General features: G+C 38.6%; 3 protein-coding genes across 3 annotated transcripts; 2 read left to right on the top strand and 1 right to left on the bottom strand.

Annotated features, from left to right (window-relative positions):
• Nucleotides 1-645: 645 nt before the first annotated feature.
• LOC114462454 (cytochrome P450 2J6-like) lies at nt 646-6,071 on the top strand. The gene is made up of 9 exons (XM_028445297.1): nt 646-943; nt 1,046-1,208; nt 1,368-1,517; nt 1,597-1,757; nt 3,854-4,030; nt 4,533-4,674; nt 4,863-5,050; nt 5,138-5,279; nt 5,587-6,071. The coding sequence occupies exons 1-9, from the start codon at nt 740-742 to the stop codon at nt 5,760-5,762; spliced, it is 1,503 nt and encodes a 500-aa protein (XP_028301098.1). The 5' UTR covers nt 646-739; the 3' UTR covers nt 5,763-6,071.
• Nucleotides 6,072-6,321: 250 nt separating this feature from the next.
• LOC114462452 (cytochrome P450 2J6-like) lies at nt 6,322-11,415 on the top strand. Its single transcript, XM_028445296.1, has 10 exons — nt 6,322-6,556; nt 7,144-7,256; nt 7,364-7,526; nt 7,858-8,001; nt 8,084-8,244; nt 8,347-8,523; nt 9,228-9,372; nt 9,599-9,786; nt 9,874-10,015; nt 10,973-11,415. The coding sequence occupies exons 1-10, from the start codon at nt 6,433-6,435 to the stop codon at nt 11,152-11,154; spliced, it is 1,539 nt and encodes a 512-aa protein (XP_028301097.1). The 5' UTR covers nt 6,322-6,432; the 3' UTR covers nt 11,155-11,415.
• A 1,883-nt stretch (nt 11,416-13,298) lies between these two features.
• On the bottom strand, nt 13,299-27,584 carry LOC114461708 (fibrillin-2). Its single transcript, XM_028444002.1, has 23 exons — nt 27,402-27,584; nt 25,665-25,793; nt 25,510-25,576; nt 25,238-25,411; nt 24,187-24,312; nt 23,961-24,101; nt 23,684-23,809; nt 23,480-23,512; nt 22,801-22,923; nt 22,496-22,618; nt 22,255-22,377; nt 20,859-20,981; nt 20,633-20,755; nt 19,841-19,966; nt 17,629-17,757; nt 17,393-17,485; nt 16,918-17,013; nt 16,710-16,805; nt 16,478-16,573; nt 14,305-14,406; nt 14,119-14,224; nt 13,924-14,040; nt 13,299-13,811 (listed from the first exon to the last, which is right to left on the bottom strand). Exons 1-23 carry the CDS (start codon nt 27,582-27,584, stop codon nt 13,733-13,735), a joined length of 2,634 nt encoding a protein of 877 aa, XP_028299803.1. The 3' UTR covers nt 13,299-13,732.
• Between the last annotated feature and the right edge of the window lie 361 nt (nt 27,585-27,945).

Raw genomic sequence — 27,945 nt, 5'->3', positions numbered from 1 at the left:
TAAATTATCACTTAAAAGCATTGTACTTGAGAGACTGGCTAGAACTGAGCAGTATGAAACCCGAGATCCATCCATCCATTTTCTGACCCGCTATACTACCAGTTGTATAGTAAAATACTAAAAATACTATGTTACGGTACTTGCAAAGCTTGTTGTAAAAATGTTATGTTGCATTGGTAAATAATTCCACTAGTGACCGATAAGGAGTCATTAATACGTGATCAATTTTAGATTCAGGGATTCAGAGAAACTCTTTTGAAAAAAAAAAAAATGTCTTGAAATTTGAAACAGCACTGGTTTTGACCAATAAAATGGAAGTTTTCTGAAGCCTGTGTTACGTGGTTTAGAGACTTGCAGCTGAGGACACAAATGGGTTCAACTGAGGTTTCCAAATAGATCAAGCTCAGGGAGGCGTGAGACAGTGCAGCTGTACACAACTAACTCTCTGTCTCTCATTTCTGCAATAACAGCAACTGCTTTTCCCCCAACAGATGCTGAAACCATCAGGAGACATGTTTATAAACTAAGATAACATCACTCTGAATACGTTTACGTTAATCATAGGTTAGAGGTCTAAGCAATTCATCAATGTGTAACTTGAAAAAAAAAAATAAACTTTTCCCCAGTCTAGGAATTGGGGTGTGATGGGTTTGGCTTCGAGAACAAAGCTGATGTGCTCCTCATAGGAATGAGAACTCTATGAGAGAGAGAGCAGTGAGATTCAGAGGCTGTTTGCAGCATGGAGTCACTCTATTCTCTTGTTGGAGCATTTCTGGAGTGGAATTCTAAGACTCTACTGCTTTTCTTTGTGGTTTTTGTCCTTACTTTAGATTATTTCAAAAACCGTAAGCCTGCGGGATTCCCTCCGGGACCGAAAGGTCTCCCAATAGTGGGCAATATTTTCAGCGTGGATCAAAACAGGTTTCATGAGTCCTTAACCAAGGTATGCAAACATTAAAAGGCTACACATCATGTAAGTCTTACCTTTCAGACACTTGTTTTTAAATGTCTTGCTCTCATTGTCCATCTCTAATTTCTAATGTAGTTTGCTGGAAAGTATGGAAACGTGTACAGTATTAGGATGGGCCAAACGTGGATGGTGGTGCTGAATGGTCTTGAGGTCCTAAAGGAAGGTTTAATTACACAGGGAGACAACATGGTCGACCGACCTGACATTCCTTTACTGGATGACGTTTTGCACCAAAGGGGTAAGCAGTCAGATTAAAAGAATGCTTCACAATAGCTCTGAAATAAAGGAAAACAATTTTTTTCTTCTTTTAATTTGATCATTGCTCAGTTATTATTATTTTCTAATTCTTGGATTAGGGTGTTTGCTCTCCTTTTGTGATTTTTTTCTCTCTGCTCAGGTGTCGTTTTCAGTAGTGGGCACACCTGGAAACAGCAGAGGCGGTTTTGCCTCTCAACCCTAAGACATTTTGGATTTGGTAAGAAGTCACTTGAGCAAGTTATTCTGGATGAAATGACACACTGTGCAGCTTACTTCAAAGAGTATAAAGGTACGTGGCATACAGTCGTATATTAATCATGACAAGAATAATATGAAAGTATGACAGAAGAAATCTGTTATTTTTGGAGGTGCACCATTCAACCCTCAACCCATTGTCGTCAACTCTGTCGCCAACGTCATCTGCTCCATCGTGTTTGCCCATCGGTTTGAATACAACGATGAGAAGTTCATAAACCTGATGGACATGTTTGACAAAGCCTTTCAGATTGAAGAATCCATTTGGTCAAAGGCAAGGTTCTTTATCACTCTTGGAATTAAGGAATTCATACATTCGGAAGATTAAAGTCCCTGTGTCACCATTTTTCATGTCAAAGGTAAATTACACTAAAGACTGTAAATAGTGCATCTGCAAAGTATTTTTTTAGTCTGGCAGTGGGAGAAGTATCTCGACCAGGTAAGAATTCTAACATAACGCAAACAGACGGTAGAAATGTGACCTTTTATTGTCCAGCTTGTACACAGTCTTTTACTCTCAGGTTCTCCTGAGTGAGCTAGGGTAGCTCTCCCTCGAATATAGTATGACACAGGTGTGATTAATCACATGCATTAAACCTGCAAATGCTCACCTACAGAGTCCCTCCCTGAATCACCTCCCTCTGGTCCTCTCTTCCTACTAACATGTGCATCCATCACAGGCACTACCATTTTATCAAGCAATAATACACTTTTCACTCAGTATTGCTAGCAGACCTAATGTCCTCACCCTAACTTTACCAGCTCTGAATATGATGCTGTACTACTACACATCGAACAACGCAGACAGGTCAGTTGCTGTCGCCAAGCTTGAGTTTAAACAGGCTTTCATAAATATGTGGCCCATGGTGTGATAATATATTTAATAAATAGATGAAATCATTTTAGCCGACAAATATATAATAGGCCGCCTATACAAGTATTTACATGTAAAGCCAGGTTCCTAGAACCACATGCATGGAGAGAGATGGATGATCAACGTTCCTTTCACTTCACACTCCATAAAGCATATCAATAAAGCCTCATGTTCAGGTCCACCCACTCCTAAACAACACTTTTGTCTAAATGTTGACACATGAGCCCACCGTGCTCCACATTTTTATGATCCACAGTCCATTTCGGTTTCTCTGCCAGTGCATATTTTTCCCATCTTCTCCTCTTTCTGTCAATCAGAATCAGAATCAGAATCAGAATTCCTTTATTGATCCCAGGGGGAAATTGCTTTTGTTTCAGCCATAGAACACATCACAAAGAAAGAATAAAAACATTAACAAAGACAAAGAATAAACAATAAATAAGTGTATAATTAAGTAAAGACTGTAAAAAATAGGGGTCAGAAACACACACATTACAGTAGTAGAAAAAAGTAGGATAGATAATAATAATAATAATAATGATAATATACAAATATATACCAATATGATTCAGATATTTACAAAATAATACAAATATACAAATATGATTTAGATATATACTGTACAACAATCAAGCAGTGAAGTTACAAAGATAAATTATACAGTTTGATCGCCATAGGCAGGAATGATTTCCTGCTTTCAGGAGCTATGACGAGGAGCTAGGAGTTTCTTAGGGATTTATTTCATAGTACATCCATGATGTATATACTGTACATGTAGATTGCGGCTGTGACTGAAACTCCCCTCAGATGTTATTAACAGGGTCAACTGATTCCATAAGTAAAAGAACTGAATATTGGCCAGAAGCAATAATTCTTGTTTATAATTAGCAATTGTTGACAAACGTCACGTTGTTATGCACTCATCAAATCAAATATTTGTATCAATATCTTTTTCCAACAATAAAACACTAATAAAATATCTGATGCTTATTGGCAAGGCAAAGGCAAGGCAAATTTATTTGTATAGCGCATTTCATACACAATGTAACTCAATGTGCTTTACATGATAAAACATTCAACCGCTTAAAATCAATAAGAACATTTAAAATCATCAGTAAAATCAAATAAAATCATCAACAAACACATGACATCAACAACATGACCAAAAATCTCTCTCTCAATCATACCCAGTAGAGAAAAAAAGTGCTTTTAACTTTGATTTAAAAATGTTCACATTGGATGCTGACTTCAGCTCTGCTGGCAGTTTGTTCCACTTCTTTGCAGCATAACAACTAAAAGCAGCATCACCATGTTTACTGTGAACTCTGGGCTCCACTATCTGACCTGTGTCCATAGATCTGAGAGACCTGCTGGGTTCATACCTGACTAACATCTCACTTCTCACTATTGGTAACACAGGGACTTTAAAGGTGTGATCTTTATGTTCTGACATACAGTGAATGTATTCTTTTTTTTCACTCTCCCCTTCTGGGCAGCTTTACAACTCCTTTCCAGAGGTGATGAGACTTTTGCCGGGGCCACATCAGACTTTTCTTCAGATGTGGAGCAATGTGAAGGACTTCATACGTGAAGAAATGAACGAGCACAAGAAAACACTGGATCCCTCAGAGCCAAGAGACTTCATTGACTGCTACTTGAATGAGATTGAGAAGGCAATTAGTGCCATTTCTACTTATTTTGTGCCATTTCTAACTAATACCATTACTTTTTTGTTGTGAAGGTCACATCACATGCTTGTAAGGTCAGTCCACATTGATGAAGAAGGGCAGTTTGGAAGCAGGCGTATTAGACACAAAATAAAGAGATTATGTAGAACACAAAGGAATTAGAACAAAAAATGCTACAGTGTGCTTTCTCAGTGTTAAATTACACCTTGGCTTCCACCAGAAGGAAAAGGCTTTAGCACTGAGTGACCCTCATCAGAGTGGATTTAAGTTACCCAACATCATTTTTACACTCATTCAAAGCGTTAGGTAAAAAAGTATTAGTTATTTGACTTTTACTCATAGGTCTACAGGTAGTCCCGTTGAGACAAGAGTTTAAAGACACAAAAGGACACAGATTTCAGTCTAAATATTAAAACTAGGGTTATAATTTGGACCAGAATTAGCCCGTTGTGACGTTTTTTTCTTTTTTAATCATGTTACTTTACAGACTAAGGAGCAGAGTGACAGCACTTTTAATGAGGACAACCTGATCGGATGTGTCTTTGATCTTTTTGCGGCTGGTACTGAGACTACATCTACTACGATGCGCTGGGCCTTGCTGTATATGGTGAAATATCCTGAGATCCAGGGTGAGAGTACTGATGAGGCTACTGTAGCTTTATCCATACTGAATACATTATCAATGGATAACTCATTAATCTTACTAGCTCTGTATCCTTCCCTAGCAGAGGTTAAGCATTGCAAGTTGTCAGTGTCTATTTATTGGTTGTATCTGACTAACACTATATTTTCCTGTATGTTTTTATTTTAAATATAGAAAAGGTTCAGGCAGAGATTGACAGAGTGATTGGTCAGTCCAGACAACCATCCAGTGATGACCGTACAAACATGCCCTACACAAACGCTGTGATCCACGAAGTTCAAAGGATCAGTAACATTGTCCCTCTTAGTGTGGTACATACCACCAGCAAGGAGGTCCAGCTACGAGACTACACCATCCCAAAGGTCCTCTGTCACACCAAGTCAGCACTGTCTCAGCTTTGTGTCACATTCCACCGTGTGTAATTATTTGCTGATAATATCAACCATCAGGGAACTTTGATCATCCCCAACTTGACCTCAGTGCTGTTTGAAGAGAATGAATGGGAGACACCAAACACCTTCAACCCAGGACACTTCCTGAACAAGGAGGGGGAGTTTGTGAAGAGAGCAGCTTTTCTCCCTTTTTCTGCTGGTAAAGTCACCACATTACAAAAACTCCTATGTGTGTCTTCACAAGTTTCTCCGATCAGCATTGGGAACCAATAACAACACAATATTGTATGATTGCAGTTTCAACACATTGTATAAAGACGTATTCCCATTTCGGAGGATCTTGCCTTTCCATTTCTGCTTTCAAATATGTAGCCCTATTTAGTGGACTTAGCATATAACTTGTATAGTCCTTTTATTAGCTAATAGATTTAAGAGTACTAAGGACTGTACCAATCACCGCTTCAATTTTTATTTACTCATCAAAGTGGTTTGTTTAACCATTTCAGGTAAGCGAGCATGTCTCGGGGAGAACTTGGCCAAAGTGGAGCTTTTCCTTCTCTTCACCTCCTTCATGCAGCAGTTCACCTTCTCCATGCCTGCTGGAGTGAAGCCTGTGATGGACTATCGCGCTGGCATCTCTTTGTCACCACATCCATTTGAAATATGTGCAGATTCACGTTAACACTAGTAGGCTTTGTAAAAGAAGGCATCCTTTTTAAAAATTTTGCAAACAAATGTATTATGCTTTCAGTTATTAAGATGCCATTCTCAGACATATTAATTACTTAACACCTCAAAAGTCAAACAAATAAATGCATGTATAAAGATTTACAGGATTTCTTAAAACTGGTTTTAAGTTGCTTTTAATAAAACAATTTGAAATGTGTACTTAAATTGATGAATATGTTTGCTTTTTGAAAAACAAGTCCATTTCTAAACTCATGACAATTGTTTGCCTGGGGTAGCTGCACATACATCTTTTTAATTCAAAGTTACAAATAAATAATCTAATAAAGCAGATAAGTACCACACTTTGTGTAGTTATGATGTTATCAAAGTCTAAACATGTTTTTTTTCTTGTAAAATCAAATTTGATCTCTTTATGAAGAATATGAAGGTACACTTTTCCTTCTACTCCTACTTTAGATACTTAAAGGAGCATAAGGCAGGATTTGTAAAAAAAATACACATTCATTTCAAGTCTTTTAATGCTAATGGCTGATGAAGCGCTCACAACCAAAGAGAATGAGCCCACACATTTACCCCTATTGTATTGAACAGATTGTGTGATACATTTTGTGCTTCTGTTCTGGGCACAAATTTCCTGTGCAGTTCTGCTGGAGTGAAGTCAAATGACGCTGATGGTGACGTCAAATGATGCTAGTGCCTTCTCAACGGCTTGGAGAGGCGTCCCACTGCCGGAAATAAAAAAGAATAGGAAGAAGATGGCTTGGAGACTGAAAGAAGACAAGCAAGGTGGACTAAACTAAAAAAAAAAAAAAAAAATCTTTCCAAAAGGCCATTAACCATTTAAGTCTTAATTCCCACCCTAATAAAATGAAAATGTATCAAGAGGCCTTCCTTCCAAAGCATATCATATGCTTTCTCTATATCAAAGAACCCTGCTATTTTTTTTCTTCACTGTTTACAAATTGCCTGTCTTAATGTTTGTCAGTCTTGCATTGTTTGATTGGATAACTGGCGTGTAAATGCTGGACTTTAACCTACATGTTAGGCATTGCCATGTGTGAAAAATGTGCTGTATAAATACATTTGGCTCTGTGCAGTTTGAGGGAAATAGAAATATATCAGAAACAACAACTTAAAAAAACAAAAAAAAACACCACTTCTTTCCACCCAATTGGTTACTGTGGAGCAAAGGTTACAGATACAAACATTTTATAGGTCCAAGTCCAGAGTAAAGAATCAATGAGTAACATCTGTAGTGAGATTTAGTAACTTTATTTGCAGCATGGAGTCACTCTTTTCTCTTGTTGGAGCTTTTCTGTGCTGGAATTTTACAACTCTGCTTCTTTTCTTTGTGGTTTTTGTCCTTACTGCAGATTATTTCAAAAACCGTAGACCAAAGGGATTCCCTCCTGGACCGAGAGGTCTCCCAATTGTGGGCAATATTTTTAGTGTGGACCAAAACAAGACTCATGAGTCCTTAACCCAGGTATGGAAGTACTTTAGTGCAGCTCAGCATGTCCAGTAAGACTTTATTTTCAAATAATTGTAATTCAATTTCTTGCTTGTATTTTTCCTCTCAAAATTCTCATGCAGTTTGCTAGAAAATATGGCAACGTGTACAGCATTAGAATGGGCCAAACGTGGATGGTGGTATTGAACAGTCTGGAGGTCCTGAAAGAAGGTCTGATAACTCAGGGAGACAGTATGGTTGAGAGACCTGACGTCCCTTTGCTGGATGATGTTTTACACAAACAGGGTAAGAGGTCGGAACAAAAGGACATAAATGTTTGCTTTGTCTTAGCCTCTTTTTGATCACGTCTTGGGTAAAAAAAAAAACACTTCATAAGTCCTGGCCTAATGTCACGTTATGGCTGCTGATTAGAAGCAGTAATATTCTGCAATACCTAGGCTAAACAGCTCAATCTTTAAAAATAACCATTTTAGGACTTTTTTTTAATTTGAAGTATTTTTAGGGTTGCAGCTGGTTTTAAGGTGGTAATGGTAGGTATCTAATTAGATAAACTAGATCTAGACAGGCTAGTTTAGTTTTTTCTAAGAATTTTGCCTGACCTGTTTGTTCTGCTCAGATCTTTTCAGTGGAAAGATCTGGAAACAGCAGAGGAGATTTGCACTTTCAACCCTAAGACATTTTGGGTTTGGCAAAAAGTCCCTTGAACAAGTTGTTCTTGATGAATTTACAAACTGTGCAGCTTACTTCAGTAAATATAAAGGTATGTGTTTGAAATGCAGTAGCACAATGAACACTAAAAGAAAGCTCAAGTTTGAGATGCGAATTGTTTTGTGTTTTTGGAGGATCGCTATTCAATCCTCAACGCATTGTCACATGCATGACCTCCAACATCATCTGCTCCATCGTGTTTGGCCATCGGTTTGAGTACAGTGATGAGAAATTTGTAAACTTGATAGACATGTTTGATGAAGCCTTTCAGATTCAAGAATCCATTTGGTCAAAGGTGAGATTTTTTATCAGTCTTGACATTAAAGGCACTTATAGACTCAGATACTCCATAAAGGACATACAAAATGTATTTTGTTCCACTCTCCTCTACTGACAGCTTTACAACTCCTTTCCTGGGGTGATGAGACTTTTGCCAGGACCACATCAGACTTTTCTTCAAATATGGGAAAGCGTTAAGGATTTCATACGGGAAAAAATAAGAGAGCACAAAAAAACATGGGACCCTTCAGAGCCAAGAGACTTCATTGACTGCTACTTGAATGAGATTGAGATGGTGACCAGTGCTGAATATACTCATTCGGCTTTTTCTTTGTGCTGCTTATAATTATTATTCATTCATCTTCTGACCAGCTAATTCCTGTTCAGGGTAAAGGAGGTCTGCTGGTGCTTATCTCCAGCTCTTAATGGCCCCTAGCTGTAAATAATTATTACCTCCCATGGTGCCCATGTATTTGGAACTACCATATCATTAATAATGGAATGGAAATTTCTTCCAAGCCTTTGACGTATAAATGATCTTGGTACCATGACTAGGCTCATTGATCCAGATGACTGCCAATATCTGGCAAATAGGATAATTGGCGCTTCGCAGAAGTTTACTACTTCTCAGTGCTCTTGTTACCAGTATCATTATGTTGAGAAAGTCACATTACATAGGCTACTTGTCATGAGTAAATAGAACTTGATGAAAAAGAGCAAATATGAAAGTTTGATTGGAAGCAGGAAAAGAACAGAAAGTAATTTTACAGTTTGCTTATCTAAATCTTAACGTCTATATTAGTGTGGCTTAAGCACTGAGCGACCCTTATCCTCAAGGGTTGACGAAAGTGGACAGTAGAAAGATAAATCATAAATCTTACATTTTTAGCAAGGAAAGAACTCATCATTCATATAATTATCAGATTTTTGCTTAAAAAACACACAAATTGAAAGAATAAAGTATTTTGGTTGTGTTTCAACATTTGCACACTTTCACAGAATAAAGAGCAGAATGACAGTGACATCTTTAATGAAGAGACTCTAATTGGAATAGCTTTGGATCTTTTTTCGGCTGGCACTGAGACTACATCTACTACGATACGCTGGGCCTTCCTGTATATGGTGAAATATCCTGAGATCCAAGGTGAGAGCACTGATGAAAACACAGCAGCTTTGTTGTCTTTAAATACCAAATAGATCACATTCTGATCATTTTATTTATCTGTTGAATCATGTGTTTATTTATTTATTTGTCCTATAAGACCAGGTTGGACGGCAGAGTAATGTCTATTTATTAGTGAACAACTTACTGTATACTGTATGCGTTCATGTCTTGCCAACACAAAATTCTCTTGTGTCACTGTTTATAGAAAAGGTTCAGGCAGAGATTGACAGAGTGATTGGTCAGTACAGACAGCCATCCTGTGATGACCGCACAAAAATGCCCTACACAAACGCTGTGATCCACGAAATTCAAAGGATCAGTAACATTGTCCCTCTTAGTGTGGCACATGCCACCAACAAGGAGGTCCAGCTACTAGACTACACCATCCCAAAGGTCCTCTGTCACACTAACTCAGCACTGTCACAGCTTTGTGTCACATTCCACTGTGTGTAATTATCTGGTGATTATATCAACTATCAGGGAATTGTGATCATCCCCAACTTGACCTCAGTGCTGCTGGATGAGAATGAGTGGGAGACACCAAACACCTTCAACCCAGGACACTTCCAAAACAAGGAAGGGGAGTTTGTGAAGAGAGCAGCTTTTCTCCCTTTTTCCGCTGGTAAAGTGAGATCGTATAACAATACAATATTTACATGATTAAAGACAGTTTGAACACATAGGTAGAGATCTTCAATATTAGCTTTTTTGCTGATATCCAATGCCAATATTGTCCAACACTAAAGTTCAGATAATACCGACACATTGACCATGTCCCCCCAGCACCTAATGTTAGGTCACATAAAATACAGTATAGAATAATAGAAATAACAAGTTTAGGCTATTTTTAATGTGATACCCTACTGCAGGGATGGGCAACTCTATCACAGCGGAGACCATCGGATGGTAGGTCAAGGACAATGAGTCAAATAACTAAAAAATCATTTTACCAGGCGAGGAACATAAAACGGGAGCAGGTTGTCCAAAAAATGAAAAGATTTATTGCACAAAAATTAGATGTAAATATGCCACAAAGAATTAATCTACAAAATGAAAATAAAAGTCTAACAAAAGAAGAAACTCTGCAGCGGAGCACCCACTGGTCGGTCGGCCTGGTCTGGTGTGTGCCCAGGCCTTTTATGCCCCAGCTGATTAGGTGCAGGTGTGGGACAGCATCAGAGCTGTGGGAGGAACTCTGGGCGAGTTGAGGCAAGGAAGATTACAAAGGATATGACATAGGACTTGGTCCTTAACAGTGATTGTATCTGATCCGAGGGCCACATGATTAATATTCATGTTAGCATCTAGAATAATGACCAATCAGAGCATTAACAGTCTTTGTGGTTTTTATGTTTTTGCCAAATGCATTTTTATTATTCTTACTATACTCTCCGAAACAACATATCAGTGTTACCATATCTGTGGAAAAACTGATACAGATTTATTATATGGCAAATATTGGTTGATATCGATGGACCAATAAAATTGCCCATCTCCAATAAGAAGTAGTTTTTTAGTGCACTGTATCAAAGTGTCAATTTTTATTTACATGTCAAAATGGTCTGTTTAACCATTTCAGGTAAGCGAGCATGTCTCGGAGAGAACTTGGCCAAAATGGAGCTTTTCCTTTTCTTCACCTCCTTCATGCAGCAGTTCACCTTCTCCATGCCTGCTGGAGTGAAGCCTGTGATGGACTATCGCTTTGGAATCACTTTGTCACCACAGCCATTTGAAATATGTGCACAATCTCGTTTAAACTAGAAACCAGTAACATCACCCTGACCTAATGAAACCAATGGTTTATGGTTTTTGTTATGTCTGCTTTGGATTTATTTTGGAAACTCTTATTAATTACCAATGTTCGTCAGATGAGATTAATCAAGGAAATTCCCTGTAAGTGCACAAAACTGTTTGAAGTATGAATCCTGCAAATATACGTGTGAACATGAGTAAAATAAACATTTGCTTTGAACTAATGAATAAAGAACCTTTGGGGTCGTCACTCAAAGTCTTTTTAGAAAACTACCGGTATATTGTGGTTGTTTTTAACAATAATGCTTCGAAACAAGGCCAGAACTTTCTCATAATGTACTGTATTTGCATGTAAAATAATTAATTTTAGGGCCAAGGCAAGCAGATACAATACTACTGTACATCACCAACATTTTCAAACAACTACCAGGAACTACTGAAAATTGGACTGGGGTAGAAGAGTGTGTGAATAGAAACCGATCAGCAACAAAAAGTAATACAAGCTAAACAGAGATCTTTATAATAATCCACCCAAAGGCACGAAGAGAAAACAAAATACAAAACCCATGGACAAATCTAGAGGAAAAAGAAAAAAGTTATACAAAATGACTAAAATCCACACATTCAGGAACACAACTGAAACAAATGCTGACAAATAAAGGTATTGATTAGAGTTGAGCTGGATACTTGGCTGAAACGAGTATCCGGTACGGATAAAGCACTTTTGCCGAGTCAGAGTATTATACAAGTAATAAGAGTCAATAAGTGTGCTCGGATTGAACGAAAATCCTTATTGGATAGCTGACTGTGTCTGCTTTTTGTGTCACAGCGCTGCTCCCCTACACACATACAGATGTGTCACTGACAGCTCTCTCAGTCACTCAGGTTTGCGGGTCTTTTCTGTTAACGCTTAGAGTTTCTTCAGCTTCAGGTTTGTTTTTTACTTCGGTTTGTACTTACTTATTAAACTGTAAAGTTCTGGTAAATGTCGGTTCGTTCAGACGAGGTGCTTGGTAGAACGCGACTCACGTTGCGTCTCTGCCTGTCAGAGATTTTTTTGACTTTTTTAACCGTCAGCTGGGTCTAACCAGTTTTTTTTTTTTTGCTTCACTGAGTGTCTGACACTTTCTTGCTGTATTTCATAAAAAAATAAAATTGGTAGAGGTACAAATATTACAAATTAATTAAGCCACACACACACACACACACACTGTGTGGATTTTTTTTTTTTTTTTAAAAAGAAACAAAAAAATAAAATAAAAAAATCACACTGATCATAAAGTTTAAAGTTAAAAAAAGAAAGTTATGTTGCGCATTAAAACTCTTGTTCATTACATTTTACTTCATAATTGCATCCGCATGTGTTGTATTCATTGTTGTAAATAGTTTTTTCGCTATCGTGATCAAAACCATTGATCTGAAGCTCAACGCTGATGCTGTCCTGTAAATAGTTTTATAATCAGAACGAAATATAACAATTTCTGACCAACCCATATCAATTGCATGCTTAAAATAACATACCCGTTAAAGCCCCGCCCATTTCAAGACCACAAGACCCACTTCCAGGTTAAATACCGCCCACTTTCGGGTTAGGCCCCGCCCACCCCAAGTACAGCTACAGATACAGATAATTCATATGGTTAACTGATACATACAGATAATGCTGTACTCACTCATCCGTAGCATTGATTATGTTTCTTTGGATTTTATTGTTGTTTGACCATCAGTAACTAGGAGCACGTTCAGTACATACTTACTGACCTTACTTGACCAGTACAAAAATAGTTGCCTATTTGCTAGATCAAGAAGAGTATTCAAGAATAAATACTTTTTTGATTTTTAGCTTTTGTATAAAACAACACATTTTAAAATGATTCTTAAACACACACCATCTTAGTTATTTGTGTAAAAATGAATTTTAAAAACTGTCAATACATGCAATAAAATAAACCTGTTATGAAATATAATTCTTTAAAGTGTAACTAAATCCCAGGTTTTGGCTGATCTGCCACTAGGGGGGAAATAAAAGAAAATACATTTACTATGGGCTGGGCTCCTGGAGCAGTTAAGACACGCCCAGTCTATACTATAAAAAATTCAAAGAACAATCTATGCTATGCTAACTAGTTCCTATTCAATTATTCAATACTCACTATACCTCTTTATTCACAATTATCTCTATCCAACCTACTCACCACAGATTGCAGAGTCCCCAGGTGCTAGTTTGTATAAAAAGGGGCGGGGCTAACAGTGCTTGTTTGTGACGCCAGATGGTTCAATGAGGTCACAAAATCTTGTTTTCAGCTAATAGCAAAAATCAATTGTAATAGCCTGGTTTCAACCCATAGAGGACAGTCACTCTGACATTTTACAACAAAATATGCCAAACTAAAATAGTTTGACTAAAATGTTGAGAGTTGGACCGAGATCAGTCACAGCACTACTTCATACCCAAATACTTTTTCAGCAGAAAAATGCACTATGCACCAGTATTAAACATCAGTCTTAATTTTGGCCTTCACAGTTTGGCTAAGATGTTGGAGTTTTTTCTCAGGACAAACCTTGCCTTTACAAAAAGCAAAGCTGCTTATCCACCTTTCTTCTCTAGACACTGGATTTTGTAACCCACCCTGTAGGCCTGCAGGTACACACGTGCCTGGTTTAATCTGAAAACACAAAGGCAAAGCAGACAGTTTATATAGCCAGTATTCCCATCACACTGTCACACAACACATCTTTCATGTAGCTTTTGTAGTACATTTTATTGAAAGAAATCACCTGTATTTGGTGCATAGCTTTACTCCGAATGGTCCACAGCGATCAACGTAGCTCTCTTTAAAAGCCTTTCTCACAGCTCGGGCCATGCTGACCACCACAGTGACCACGGGGCATGTCCTACAGGAGACAAATACAGAGAGAGCTCAGTGGCACTAACACCACTAGAGCTGAACGTTACTAGTGGCTCACGCTTACAGTCTCTCACAGCGCAGGCCTGCAGTGCCTTCTGGACAGGTACAGGTGTTGTGGGGGCTGCATGTGGCTCCGTGTTGACAGGGTGGTACACATGGGGTCGTCACCGCTGAAAACAACAGCAACAGTTTATAACTATATACCTTGGGGTGCTGAGACACTCAGAATGTTTTACATTCAAAGGCAAACCTGTTTCACAGACAGCGCCAGTAAATCCTTTGGCACAGCGGCATCGATTGAAGCCCACGCACACGCCGCCATTCTTACAGGAGCTGGGACACACAACAGGCTCTGGAGTGAAAGAGATATTTGTTACATAATAATCCCCATATATTTCAGCTTTAGTCAAAGGAAGAACTTAGCAGAGAAAATACAAGCAACACTTCACCCACTCACATGTGATCGCTAGGTACTACACTCTAAAGCAGAGACGGGCAACTTCTATCACAGCAGGGCCACATTATCAACATTCATGTCAACATTTAGAATAAAGACCAATCTGAGTATTAACACAGAAAATAACAAATTGTTTTGTCATTGTAGTCATTTTGTGTGATCTACTTGGTGTATTTTTTAGTTTTTAGGCATTTTGTGCGTTTTAGAATTCATTTTGTAGAATTTCTTTTCAATATGGCAAATTTTTGTTGCCTTCTTGTGAGTTTGAGTCGTTATTGTGTTATAGTTTATAGTCTTTTTAAAGTCTTTACACTGGCTCCCAGTCAGCCTCAGAATAGACTTTAAAGTTCTGCTGCTGGTGTATAAATCTGTGAATGGGTTTGGTCCAGAATACATCAGTGACATGTTAGTCAGGTATGAACCCAGCAGGTCTCTCAGATCTATGGACACAGATCAGATAGTGGAGCCCAGAGTTCACAGTAAACATGGTGATGCTGCTTTTAGTTGTTATGCTGCAAAGAAGTGGAACAAACTGCCAGCGGAGCTGAAGTCAGCATCCAATGTGAACATTTTTAAATCAAAGTTAAAGGCACTTTTTTTCTCTACTGCATATGATTGAGAGAGAGATTTTTTGTCATGTTGTTGATGTCATGATGATTTTACTGATGATTTTAATTGATTTTACTGATGATTTTAAATGTTCTTATTGATTTTACTGATGATTTTAAATGTTCTTATTGATTTTAAACAATTGAATGTTTTATCATGTAAAGCACATTGAGTTGCCTTGAGTATGAAATGCGCTATATAAATAAATTTGCCTTGCCTTGCCTTGCCTATAGTGTTATAGTATATTGCGTCACGGCAAATTTGCGGTTGACCTCATTTGGAGACGTGATTTATTGCTCTGGTTGAGTGATGGAGTCCAGGCGAGGCATTGATGATTTTATAAAAAAGGTTTATTATAAAACTAAGTAAAAAAGAGTACAAAGATGGACAAAATTAGTGACCGCCCGGGCGGACGTCCGATGATCGAGTGAAACACAATTCTAAACCATCACGTATATCCCCCCTCAGTCCCCCCTCCCTCCTCCCCCCGGGAGATAAAGATAAAGAGAGAGGGAGAAGGTGAGGACAGAGGATGAAAAAAAAGACAGTTTCTTCTTGAGTCAAAACAGCCAGTTCTCTTGGTATCTGCTGATTGTCATGGGAGTGGAGGTGTGTGCATTTATGTGTTTGTGTGTGTGAATGGATGTGTATGGGGTGTGTATGTGTGACTATGTGAGTGTGTGTAGGCATGTGAGTGCGTACACAGAGGGTGCCTGTGCGTCTCGACCTTGTGAGATTTCAGTATTGTTTTGGGAAGACATCATGTGCTTTTGAAGAGATGGCTTGACCCAGAGCTAGAAGCAAAGTTGAAGACATGAAAATAACGCAATGGAAAGTTACAACCCAAGGCTTAAGGATTAAAATATATGAGTAAATATATTATTAAGCATAACTAATAATTTTGCCATAACAATTGTTAGTCATTTTGTGTGTTTAAGTGCTTGTTTTTTGTGTCTTTGTTGTCATTTTGTGTGTTTTATGAATCATTCCCTTTCTAAAAAAAATATATATTTTTGTGTTTTTGTTGTTATTTTGTGTACTTTTGTTGACATTTTGTGCATTTTCCTGTCGTTTTCTGTTTCTAGAGTTTAGTGCGTTTTGTGGGGCTTCATATAACTTACTACTTCATGAATTACAATTTTGTTTTGGGGGACGCACAAGATTAAACCGGGCCACCAGTTGCCTATGTCTCCTAAGTAACTAGGACCAGACAATAGAAAATGCTGATGACTGAAAAGACTGTCAATAAAACACAAGTTTTTACACTAGGATGAAACCACAGCCGCCATGCTTTGATTTCTAAATAGCAGAACAAATGAAAAGCACAGGCATGATGACTTAAAGTGTGTATTCTTACCAATCTGACATCGAGCTCCTTGCCATCCACCAACACACGTGCATTTGTTGACGTCCACACATCTGCCCCCATTTTGACATACAGGAGTGCAGAGGGCTGGAAAGCAAATATGACACATTACACTCCGTAGCAATACTGAATAAAATTCATTGTTTTATCTCCTACTCATAGTTCTAGAAACTTTAATAGTTAACAAGATTCTGACATGTTGTACTGTAGTTGTGTCACTCACGTAGGAGACACTGAGGTCCGCTGTAGTCTGACGGACATTGACAATTATTAGGTCCAACGCAGCGACCATTGTTAGCACATGGCAACTCACACACAGCTGGAGGAGAGAATAGGGCACAACCATAGTGAAACAGATGTTTTTTTTGTTTTGTTTTTTTAAACTAAATGAATCTCTTAACTTTACATGGTGTACTTTGAACACTTTTCACCTGTATGACAACCTGCTCCTGTCCAGCCTGGAGAACACGAACACTTGTTCCAGCGCATGCAAGTCCCTCCATGTGCACAGGGTGGCGAGCACATAGCTGAAAAACACAATGCACCCACTTCTCATTAACCTATTATTGCATTTGTTTCATGTTAAAAACATTTCCATTCATCATAAAATACTGGTTTAACAAAAACAAAAAAACAAATAAATTAGAGCAAAAAAAAAAAAAAAATGCACAACATATTATAAACCTTATATTTTAGCACTTCTTTGCTACATCTTTAACCCAACATTTTGTCTGCACAACACAAATGGAGCACATATTGTGAACACTGATTGTGTTAGTGTGCGTACAACCTGAGGGAGACTTTTTGGGGTATTTATTCTGTTCATAACTGAGCTCCCATAATGACTGACGAGTTACAGTAGATGGTTAAACCTTTCATTTAACAGAAAACTGGGGAGTTTGTTACCTGAGCAGCCCAACCCAGGATACCCTGGAGGACAGTCACAGCTGTTTGGAGCCATACACACACCATAATTGTGGCAAGGAGGGTCACACACAGCTAGGAAGGAAAAGAAAATGTATAATATAACAAATCAAAGTGTTTGAAATGTGTTGACCTAATATGTTTCTATGTAACTTGTTACTTTTGATTTGATTTTGATCAGCTGTATACCAGTATCTTTAAGGTTTGGTTTGACTCACGCTGGCACTTGGTGACGTCGTCTGTTCGAATCTTGTAACCATCCCTGCAGGTGCAGTTGAAACCACCAGGATGGTTCTCACAGAGCTGCTCACAGCCTCCGTTTGTGAAGTCTCCACACTCGTTCACGTCTTGTGACAAAGGAAATGACCGCCGTGAAACAGAATTTAGAAAAAACGTCCACCAGAATACTTTGCTTGTGTGTCCCAGGAAGAAAAGCTCTGTGAGATTTTGTGCAGTTTCTCAGAAAACATACGAAATAAAACTCCGAACCCCAATCAAATCCACTACATCCATTAAAGACGAGATCAGGGGTTCTCAACCTTGGGGTCGCGAGACATGGGAGGTGGTAGCCAGATGCCTTCAAGAAATAAACAATTTGAGCCTATTCTTTTCTTATTTTTACCCTTTTTCTGCATATCCACCAAACTTGCTATATTTGAACCTATTTTCATCACTTTTTCTTGCAATATTTTTGCTTCTTTTAATGCATTTTTGCTACATTACCTTTTCTGCCACTTTTCCATCAAATTGCGATGCCTTTTCTGCACATTTTTCAGCACTTATAAACCCTTTCCACTACTTTTCCCACCTGAGGTTGCATATGTTGACCCATTACTGTCACTTTTAACCTCTTTTCACCATATTTCATGCTTATTTTTGCCAATTTAACCACATTTACAATTTATCATGCCCATTATTTGCCCGTTTAAACTAATTGTTCCAATATGACACTTTTAACCATTTTTTACCACTTTTCTGTCCGTTTTTGGCCACTCTAATTTGCAACTTCTAACCAATTTCTGTGGATTTTAAAATCCCATATCACCACCTTTTCCACCATGCTTTGTGACTTTTAACCCATTTACATCTTTAAGATGACTATATACTGTATAATAAACTTCCTGGATAACAGTGGATACTAGTCAGATAAATAAAAATATGTGGTTAGCACTGATTCATGTAACAATGGACCATCATTTTGCAGACTTTATGGATGGGCCTCAAAAAGCTCTACCCTTTATTCCCCCTTATAGATGACCATGTCTCCACATCATGACTGTTCTTCAGTGATGTGCAGTGAGCACTAGGGTTGGGATGGCAGGGCGTTGCAAATCGAGGCCACCAATGTCAACACCAATGACAATTTCATATGTTTCGGCTGGCAAGTGTTAATCTAACAAAATCAAGATCGTAAAACATCATTAAAAAAACTTAAACAATTATTCAATAGCAGCCTCCATACTCTCCCAACAAGATATATCTTTTGTTACGGCAGTACATCCGTTGTTTGTGTTGGAAACACAGAAACACGGAGAAAATGACAACAACAACTCAGAACAGCCTCAGTGAGGCGCATCCACAAAGCCAATCCTTCCTTTTGTACCATTCACTGTGGAAAGTACGAACAATTTTCTGACCTTACCTTTGCTGAAGGTCTGGTAGCTCAGGTGTTGGTCTCCCATCTTTTAAAAGCTGTTGTTTTTCCTCAAAAGAAAGTATTTTTATCTAGCGGTGCCATCCTGCCTGTAGTGTTATCGTAGGAGCGGCCACGCTGTATCAATTCACTAATACACTCTGAACGAATGTATAGCATTTAACCTAGCATGGTTACCTCCAAAGGCAGCGTAGCAATCTGCCTTTTCACGTAAATGGTTTTCATATTGGGGAACTGATGAACACATATAAACACACGCTATGGCCAGAGGCAGAACAGCAAGGTGCCTTTGGGAGAGGATGTGGCCTCCTCCTGCCTTACAGCGGAGTGACACTTGTGCAGCGTCTGTGTCGTGCCAGGAAGTAGCGATGTTTATTCATTTGGGCTATGAAAAGCACAAAATACTGACACTTTCAAACTTGCAGGTACTGTAGGCTATCGGAAATTGAAAAATAAACAATTTATAATTATTATATAAAACAAAAAATAAAAAATATCAATTCACCCTTGGGTAGGCACTGCCTACCTTGCCTACCCTGACTGCACGTCACTGGTGCTCAACCACCTTCATGTACAGTGGTCCCCGGTCTCTGGTACCTATATTTTTCTGGGGTTGCGGGCTGCAGAGGTTGAGAACCACTGGACTAGATTGAATTCTCTATATTCCGATTTAAAATGGTCCAAAACATAAAGATTTCTAACAATGACCAAATAATGAATAATAAAGCACTAAACTATTGTTCTGTTTGAGGGTGAAACTGGAAACACATTTTTACCAACACAGCTCCGCATGTCTCCCTCCAGCTTCCAGCCTGCTTGACAGCTACACTGGACGTTCCCCTCAGCCATCACACTGCATGTGTGGTCACAGCCACCATTTCTCAGCTTGCACGATGTAACATCTGTTAGAGCAGGGATGTCAAAATCATTTTAGTTCAGGGGACAGATACAAAGCAGTTTGATATCATATTGGGCCACAGATTTTATGCGGGAAAACAAGTAATTTCAACATTATTGCGCCCTAGTTTGCACTTCTACATATACATAAAATATAAAATATGTAGGAAACTGACTATATCCAAGCAATAAGTAATAAATATCAGTCTCAACATGATCTTCACTTTAAATTTCCTAGATTTTGTGGCCAATTACTATTTAATTAAGGAAAATATTATGTCATCATCAGAGGAAATTTTTGAGTTTTTCAACTGCTTAACATTAAAAATGACTTCAATTACACGATATAAGCACCAAGAAAACTGTGAGCCCCTGCAAATGTTGAGTTTCATTTACACAATGATTCTTGTTTTCTCTGTCATTTTTATTTTCTCTTGCGGGCCGAAATAAATGCCCCAACTGGCCGGATTTGGCCCCCGGGCCGTGAGTTTGACACACGTGTGTTAGAGGGTGAAAACAATCATGTTAAATACATCACAACATCGGTTTGAGAATAACTTGTGGCCTATACATATTGAGTTATGTAACCATTTTAACATCTATAATCAGAATTATTTTATTAACTTGATGAAGACAAGTATTATTGTGTATAAACATATTAAGAAACTCACTGCTGCATGTGAGGTCATCTATGTCTAACAACAGAGGAGGTGGGCAGTGGCACACGTGTCCTCCAGGAGAGTTGGTGCAGGAGTGGGAACATCCGCCATTCTGGAGTTTACATTCGTCAATGTCTGTGAAGAACACAAATGCATGAAAACTGACACACAAGCCCTGGTAAATGTAATGTAGAGTAAGAACCAGAGGGAAATGAATGATCATCTGTGATTAACTGACCCACACAGGTGCGTCCATCAATGTGCAGCTGATAACCAGACTTGCAGGAGCACTGGAATGATCCTTGAGTGTTGATGCAGATGTGCCCACACGTCCCGTTCAAGGTCACACACTCATCAATATCTGAGGATATTAAACATTGAGGTATCACACACACACACACACACACATGCTCCCATAGAACTCTATAAAATAGGACAAAAGAAACAGATTTCTGGTCCAGGAGGGGTGAAGCTCATTCTGCTGCCCTCTAGTGGCAGCACTCATCTGTGATTCCTTTAAGAGTCTTACAATTTCTGAGTTTATTCAAGTTATTTTAAATGTTATTTTGCAACAATATCAATGCAAAAAAAATATTAAATTAAATAAATACTTTTTGCCAGATATTGGCAGTTATCTGGATCAGTGATCCTGATCATGGTACCATGATCATTCACACTAAAGGATTGAAAGAAAGCCTATTAATAATGATACAGTTTGTCCAAATGTATGTTGGCACCCCCAATTTTTTGAATAATCCTGGATCCAAACCACATGAAACTCAGTGGAGTTACAGAGGAATTACAACAACATGACTAAGTCACATTTCATAAAGTAGGATTTTTTTTACATTTTGCCAATGATGAGCGATAGGGATGTTTTTTCAAAGTGATCCAGAAGTTGTATATTGATACGGAACCCCTCCAAAATGTAATGGAACCCCAGTGGAAATACAAGTTCCTTGGCAGAGGTAAATACATAACTTTGCCATTAATGAGTAACTAAACCCCAAACCCACTTTTTTCTGCTGATTACATATGTATTTGGTATTAAGTAGTGCTGTTTATTAATCCTCGTCCCACTCGTCCTCGTCTGACTCTGTGCTTCTATATAGAGCAGATTATGCGCTAATCAGAGGGTTCACCAAACTAAGTGTGTATTTACAGACACATTATGTGTGTATTCCCATCTGTCTCTGCGTGTGCACAGATGTGTATGTACATCTTGTTGCTATGTGCGTGAAGTGGAGGGAGAGTATGGCTGTAAGGCTGTGTGTGAGCTTCACGTTGTGATTGTGTGTGCCTGTGGTTGTAGTGACACATCATTGTGTGTATTACCGTCTGTCTCTGCGCACAGCGCTGTGGGCTGCCTGAGTGGGCGTGTCTTGCTGCTACAGCAGTGACGCCCATATTCAAGGCATTTTTAAGGAATTTCCCCCCTAGTGGCAGGTCAGCAGAAAGCAGGGGTTTAGTTACTCTTTAAGCTGAAGTAAAATGTAAAGCTTGGTTGGATTTCTTAAAAACATCTCCACATACTCGGTTTTCTCTTAAATGACCATGAGGTTGTTTTTCTTTGTCAAACTCTCACACACAGAAAAAAGAGTTAAAGTGGCCCCGCAGTGTCAGACTGTGTTTACCTGTGCAGTTATGTCCATCCTGCTGCAGCTGGTATCCTGCAGAGCATTGGCAGCTGTACGCTCCAGGCTCATTTGTGCAGTTGTGCTCACATAGGCCATTAGACACAATGCACTCATCAATGTCTGTAAACAAAGACATCCAGAACAACCCCTGGGTGATTGTGACGGATGAGCGTGAGGGTGCAGCAGATTCCTCCACGTACTGTTTGTACACACACAGATTAACACACTTCATACCCACCAAAACACGAGTGCCCATCTCCATTGAAGCCCTGGTAACACTGGCAAAAATACGACCCAATGATGTTGCCACAACGAGCGTTGGCGTCGCACCCGTGATCACCCACTGCACACTCATTCTTATCTGGAGTAAGACAGTAAACATTTCATTCTGTTTTTAAACAACCTCTAACTAAAGTACATGTATACTGATTAGGCCTGACTTTGCCACTGGGGATCTTTTTTGATAACATTAAATTGTGCACACTCAGGAAGACGAACCCTGTCTATGGGAAACACTGAGGTAGATTAGTGTCAATTACTTACCTACGCAGTGTGTGCCGTTTCCCCGGAAACCTGGCTGACAAACACACTTGTAGCTCCCCAACGTGTTCTCACACACGCCCTGATCCTCACACACATCAGGACTTTGTTTACATTCATCCACATCTGGAACAAAGGCCACAGACAGAGAAAGACAGAGTCGAACATCTGCACAATACTTTTTACTCACCGCCATAACAGTTCATAACTTTGCATGTTGTTGTTCAGAGATAAACAGTTTTCCAATGTGGTGCATGTGACTAATTTGATCTGCAAACCTCAATCAAACTGTAATTACACAAATGCTGATTGAAACCCTGTTGGTGAAACTCATCAGGATGAATCCACGGTCTACACACTGACTATTTCACATGCAATTTTTATTGATGTTTACTATCCCTGTGCAGCTTAAAAAAAAAAAAAAACGCTACACAAAAACTTCCCATGAGGAAGTTAATGCCTCTATTTTAATCTGTGCTCTTTTCACAGTATGGAGCACTGTGCTGTTCACTCCCTGTGGTCGATAAAGGCTGTAAAAGTCTGAATAATTGATCGATTTGAGGAAACAAGCACAAAAAATATGTAACGCAACAAATCCCTCCGTGTATTCGCTCTAAAAGGTTTTTCTTTTGTGTTGTCACAATTAAAGTGTCAAAAAGCACGCATTCAAAGCACAGCATACCTTGGCAGACTGTGTAGTCTGGACACACAGGACCTACAGAGGACAAACAGGTCAATGTGAAATGTTTGCCGCAGCCAAAGGAGAGCCGGCAAGGACCATGTGGTGACAACAATGCAAAACAAAATATGTCAAAAACTTACAGCACCAGAACAAATCGGCGCATTGTGCTCATGCAGTTGTGGTGGTGCCTAGTGACTGACTTACCCACACAGGCTGGAGCCTCTGCTCTAAATCCCAGCTGGCACTGGCACAGGAAGCTCCCAGGAGTATTCACACACACGTTCCCTAACTCTGTGCGACACTGCTCCTCGAAGCTGCACTCATCCACATCTACACACAAATAAACCAAATTCCAAGCAGACACACTTAAAGTACTTTGCACCTGCATTTTAACACAAAATGCTGCCTGCGTTTCTATTCTAAAACACTGCAAACCCAATTTTGAATGAAAGTGCACTCGAAACATCAGCTTCAGTCTCACCTACACAGCTTTTTCCATTTAGAGCCATTACATATCCCACAGGGCACGAGCATGTGAAGGAGCCAACAGTGTTTTTGCATTCAGCAAAGCTATGACAGGCCTGCAGGCCCGTCGCTGCAGCCAGAACACACTCATCCACGTCTAGGGAACCCAATGGACACACACACACACACAGTAAACACAATATCACTTCAACTCTATGTGTAAACTCAGTGACATACAGTACCCTGGCATCCTCCAGCACCCATCAGGTAACCACGGAGACAGTTACACGTGTAAGAGCCGAGGTTATTGGTGCAGCTGGCGTGGAGGCCGCAGAGCCCAGGTCCAGCTGTGTCACACTCATCAACATCTGTTGGATGGAAGACATAAGATATGGAAATGGAGTTTAGGGCAGTGTTGATGCAACTTTTACTTCATTTTCTGAGGAGCTAAAAAATCAATGACAACATAGAAAAATGCAGCATTTTTACTAAAAACAAGAGAAATCAGAGAGCCCAAACTTTAGCCAAGCAGCTAATATCCTCTGCCCAATATTCATAGTTGTCTGGATCAGTGATGCTGATCATGGCACCATGTTCATTCACACTTTAATGGCTTACAAGAAATCCCTATCCCCATTAAAAACGATACAGAAGGTCCAAATGTTTAGGCACCCCCATTTTTTCATAAAATCACAATGAAACGCACAATCCTAAACCAATATGGATGAAACTCCATGGGATAAAATGAGGATCCAACCCGACATGAATGAGTCCGATTTCATAAAGAACAGTCAGTTACGAATCGAGATATACATTTTTGAATTTTTGCCAAAAACAAGAAGAAGGGATTTTTTGATTTTCGAAGCTGATCCAGAATCAGCATATTGATCTGAATCCCCTCCAAAATGTATTAGAATCTTAAATGGTGTGAGGCCTATCTTTGTCAAAATCCATTTTGTACTTTTTGACGTAATCCTGCAAAAAAAAAAAAAATAAATAAATAAATAAATGCCTGTGAAAATATTGCCTCCATGGCGGAGGTAAGAGTCTTAAATCTTAAAGCCATTTCTTGCCTAAAAACCTGGTTTAGAACTACAACTTAGCAATAAACCTTACACTTATTGGTTTCTATTGATTTTGTTTTGTGGCCAAAATCTGTAGGCATCTTAGCACAGCAACAGAAACAGATCTACTGTAGAGCTTGCAGTTGCTTTACATGTATATTATTCTTGCTTCCCAAAGACATGGATATAGAAACTGCCCTGCTATAAGCACTTCCAGTGCACAGCACACCTTTACACTCTGTTACTTCATCCAGGCTGAATCCTGCAGGACAGGAACAGTTGTTCCCAATGTTCACCATTCCTGGTGGACAACCACAGCCATTACTGGTGTCCTGCAGCACCTGGTTTCCTGGACATGGAGGAGAAACACTGGAGCTTGATGGAGCCATAGTGGTTAAAGGAGCTGGGAATAAAAAGGAAAAACATGGGCCAAATGGAAACATTAGGACAGATTGTTGGCAGAAAACACAGAAAAGTAAAAAAAAAAAAAAAATCACTCACACGTGGTACGAGAGTGGCTTTGGGGGGCTTCACTGACATTTTTAATAGTATTTTCAATCATCAGATTCTGAAATACAGTTGAAAATATATGCAAATGAATGAAATATAAACACCCAAACAAAATCATGGATGTTCTACGATCTAAAAATCACAACCTGGTTCTTGGTCAACTCAGTCTCAGTTTTCAGCACTTCATTTTCCTCAGGGCTGCTCAGAGGCTCAGCTACAGATAAAACCAGCCACAGGGCTGACAGCAGAGTCCAGATGGGAGTCATCACATACATCTGGAGGAGAGTGATGAAAAGGTTATTGAAATTACATTTGTTTTTGTTATTTGTCAAAGGTTTAAATCTAGGCCTTGTTTTTTAAAAGGAGAATTGATATAACGGCAACACCTGCAATTGATTCCTCTTTTAATCAAAAATGTGTGATTATATGTGTGGTGGGCTGGGCCACAGATGGGCTTACACACACGTATATAAATAGTAGGGGTGCCCCGACCCGATATCAATATCGGTTCAATATTAGCCTAAAAACAAACATCGGATATCGGATTCAAATTTTTTTTTTTTCTATTTGTTTTTTTATTTATCTTTATTTTATTTTTTTTAATTTTATTTATTCAGTTCATTTCCGACATGGTTGCAAGCACAGAAATTCATTTTGACATTCAGAGCAAAATCACATCATTGTTTTTTTGTTTTTTTTGTCCTTTTGCATGCCGGAAAGGGCGACGGAAAAAAACATTATGCTTAAGTTCTTATTCAATTGTAGAATACTGTAGATATTATGTTGAAGGTTAAAAATTATGTAACCAATTGGTTAATAATAAAAGAGTCAGTTTTTCTCATACCTACTGTTGTTGACTATTGTTCTCTGTTTGAGTAACATCACTTGATCAAGCCTTTTCTAACATTCCACACTACAAAATAAGTTATTATTTTTTTTATTAAAGAAAAGAGAGAGAGAGAGAGAGAGAGAGAGAGAGAGAGAGAGAGAGAAGTGTGTATGATTCATGTTGATATCGGATCAATATTGGTATCGGCCGATACGCAAGGCTGCAATATCGGAATCATATCGGAAATGAAAAAGTTGTATCGGGACATCCCTATCACGGTACATCAAGGTAAGTATTTTTTTTTTTTTTTTTTCAACTCATTAAAAGGATGAAATTTAAGAATCTTGTAAAAAAAAAAACAGAAAAAATACGTTTTTGAAGTGTTATTTTGGGTCACTGACTTTAGGTAAGCTAGCATTAGGACTCAAGCCATTGTCAGTGGTTGTGCTCCATTAAAGTCTCATAATTAAAGTTACATTATTAAGGAAGGATAATTTAAAAAAAAAAAAAAAAAAAACTTTTAAAAACATATTTAAGAAGTATTCTCATTCAATACTTTTTATATTTTGTTTATATTGAAATGATAAGACATTGAGTAAACCGTTAAAGTCTCATTAGAGTTTCTCAAAGGTCTTGTTTTTGGCATTTAATTTAAATAATGGTGGTCAACCTTGCTGGTTTTATGCTGGGGTGGTTGTGTGAATAGAGTGTTTAGGCCCATGTAGATGTAGATGTTTGCAGCAGACTGTCTACTACAGGCTGAGACAGGCAGAACAACACACACTGTTATTAAAGCTGTTTATAGTGTCTGCACAGCACAAAAGAAGCTCCCAGGACCCCCACAATGGAATAACATCAGCTTTTCTTTCGAAATTCAAATATTACCTATAGATTTTTAAGCAAATGTATATATACATATATATATATATATATATATATATAGTTGTTTGCAGAAACAGCTGATAGGAACAATAAAAGCACGGACGGTGTTTTCCTCCTGACCTTCGCTTAATGCGATGTAAACGCTGTGTTTAGTTAATAACATGTCACTTACCGAACGCACTGCGTTAGAGCAGAAAAAGCTGATAAAAACAAGCAGAAACAGGAGATTTCCAGCTGCCAAAACGAGGTCCAGGTCTGTCTGTCTCCCCTCCTCCAGATGTGAACTCATGGGGGGGTGGGGGGGGGGGACCCCGCAGTGACTCCACATCCTGTCCCGGAACTCTTCACTTCCCATTCCTCACATCCTCACGAGGCGCTCACATGGAGGACGGATCAGCGCTCGTGAGTGGCGGGAAAACACCTTTTTGAAAACATTTTTATTGTATTTTATTTTTTTTTTTTAATTTTCTCTCTCTTTTGTTTTATTATGTATATATGGTGATATAGGTATAACATTTGATATATGTAAAAAATAAAATAAATTAAAAAAAAAAGTGGTGTGTAGAGCTGACTGATTATGACACACAAAATAAATAATTTGTGAGTGACGTGTGTGTCTTCGTTTGAAACTATTGTACACAACAGTGTTGGATAAGTTACTCTAAACTTGTAATATATTTATATTTTTAGTTACTGGGATAAAAATGTAATATATT

This window comes from Gouania willdenowi, chromosome 4 (genome assembly GCF_900634775.1).
Source record: "Gouania willdenowi chromosome 4, fGouWil2.1, whole genome shotgun sequence".
NCBI lineage: Eukaryota > Metazoa > Chordata > Actinopteri > Blenniiformes > Gobiesocidae > Gouania > Gouania willdenowi.
Note: the sequence above shows the minus strand (reverse complement) of the source record. Positions and strands in the feature narration are given on the sequence as shown.

Coding starts and splice junctions, on each gene's coding strand:
- LOC114462454 (XM_028445297.1), top strand. CDS start 740: ATGGAGTCACTCTATTCTCTTGTTGGAGCATTTCTGGAGTGGAATTCT. Junction 944..1,045: donor TTCATGAGTCCTTAACCAAG/GTATGCAAACAT, acceptor TTTCTAATGTAG/TTTGCTGGAAAGTATGGAAA. Junction 4,031..4,532: donor ACTTGAATGAGATTGAGAAG/GCAATTAGTGCC, acceptor GTTACTTTACAG/ACTAAGGAGCAGAGTGACAG.
- LOC114462452 (XM_028445296.1), top strand. CDS start 6,433: ATGACGCTGATGGTGACGTCAAATGATGCTAGTGCCTTCTCAACGGCT. Junction 6,557..7,143: donor ACTGAAAGAAGACAAGCAAG/GTGGACTAAACT, acceptor TCCTTACTGCAG/ATTATTTCAAAAACCGTAGA. Junction 9,373..9,598: donor GAAATATCCTGAGATCCAAG/GTGAGAGCACTG, acceptor CACTGTTTATAG/AAAAGGTTCAGGCAGAGATT.
- LOC114461708 (XM_028444002.1), bottom strand. CDS start 27,584: ATGGGAAGTGAAGAGTTCCGGGACAGGATGTGGAGTCACTGCGGGGTC. Junction 20,756..20,858: donor TGATGGACGCACCTGTGTGG/GTCAGTTAATCA, acceptor TGTTCTTCACAG/ACATTGACGAATGTAAACTC. Junction 13,812..13,923: donor AAGCTATGCACCAAATACAG/GTGATTTCTTTC, acceptor TTGTGTTTTCAG/ATTAAACCAGGCACGTGTGT.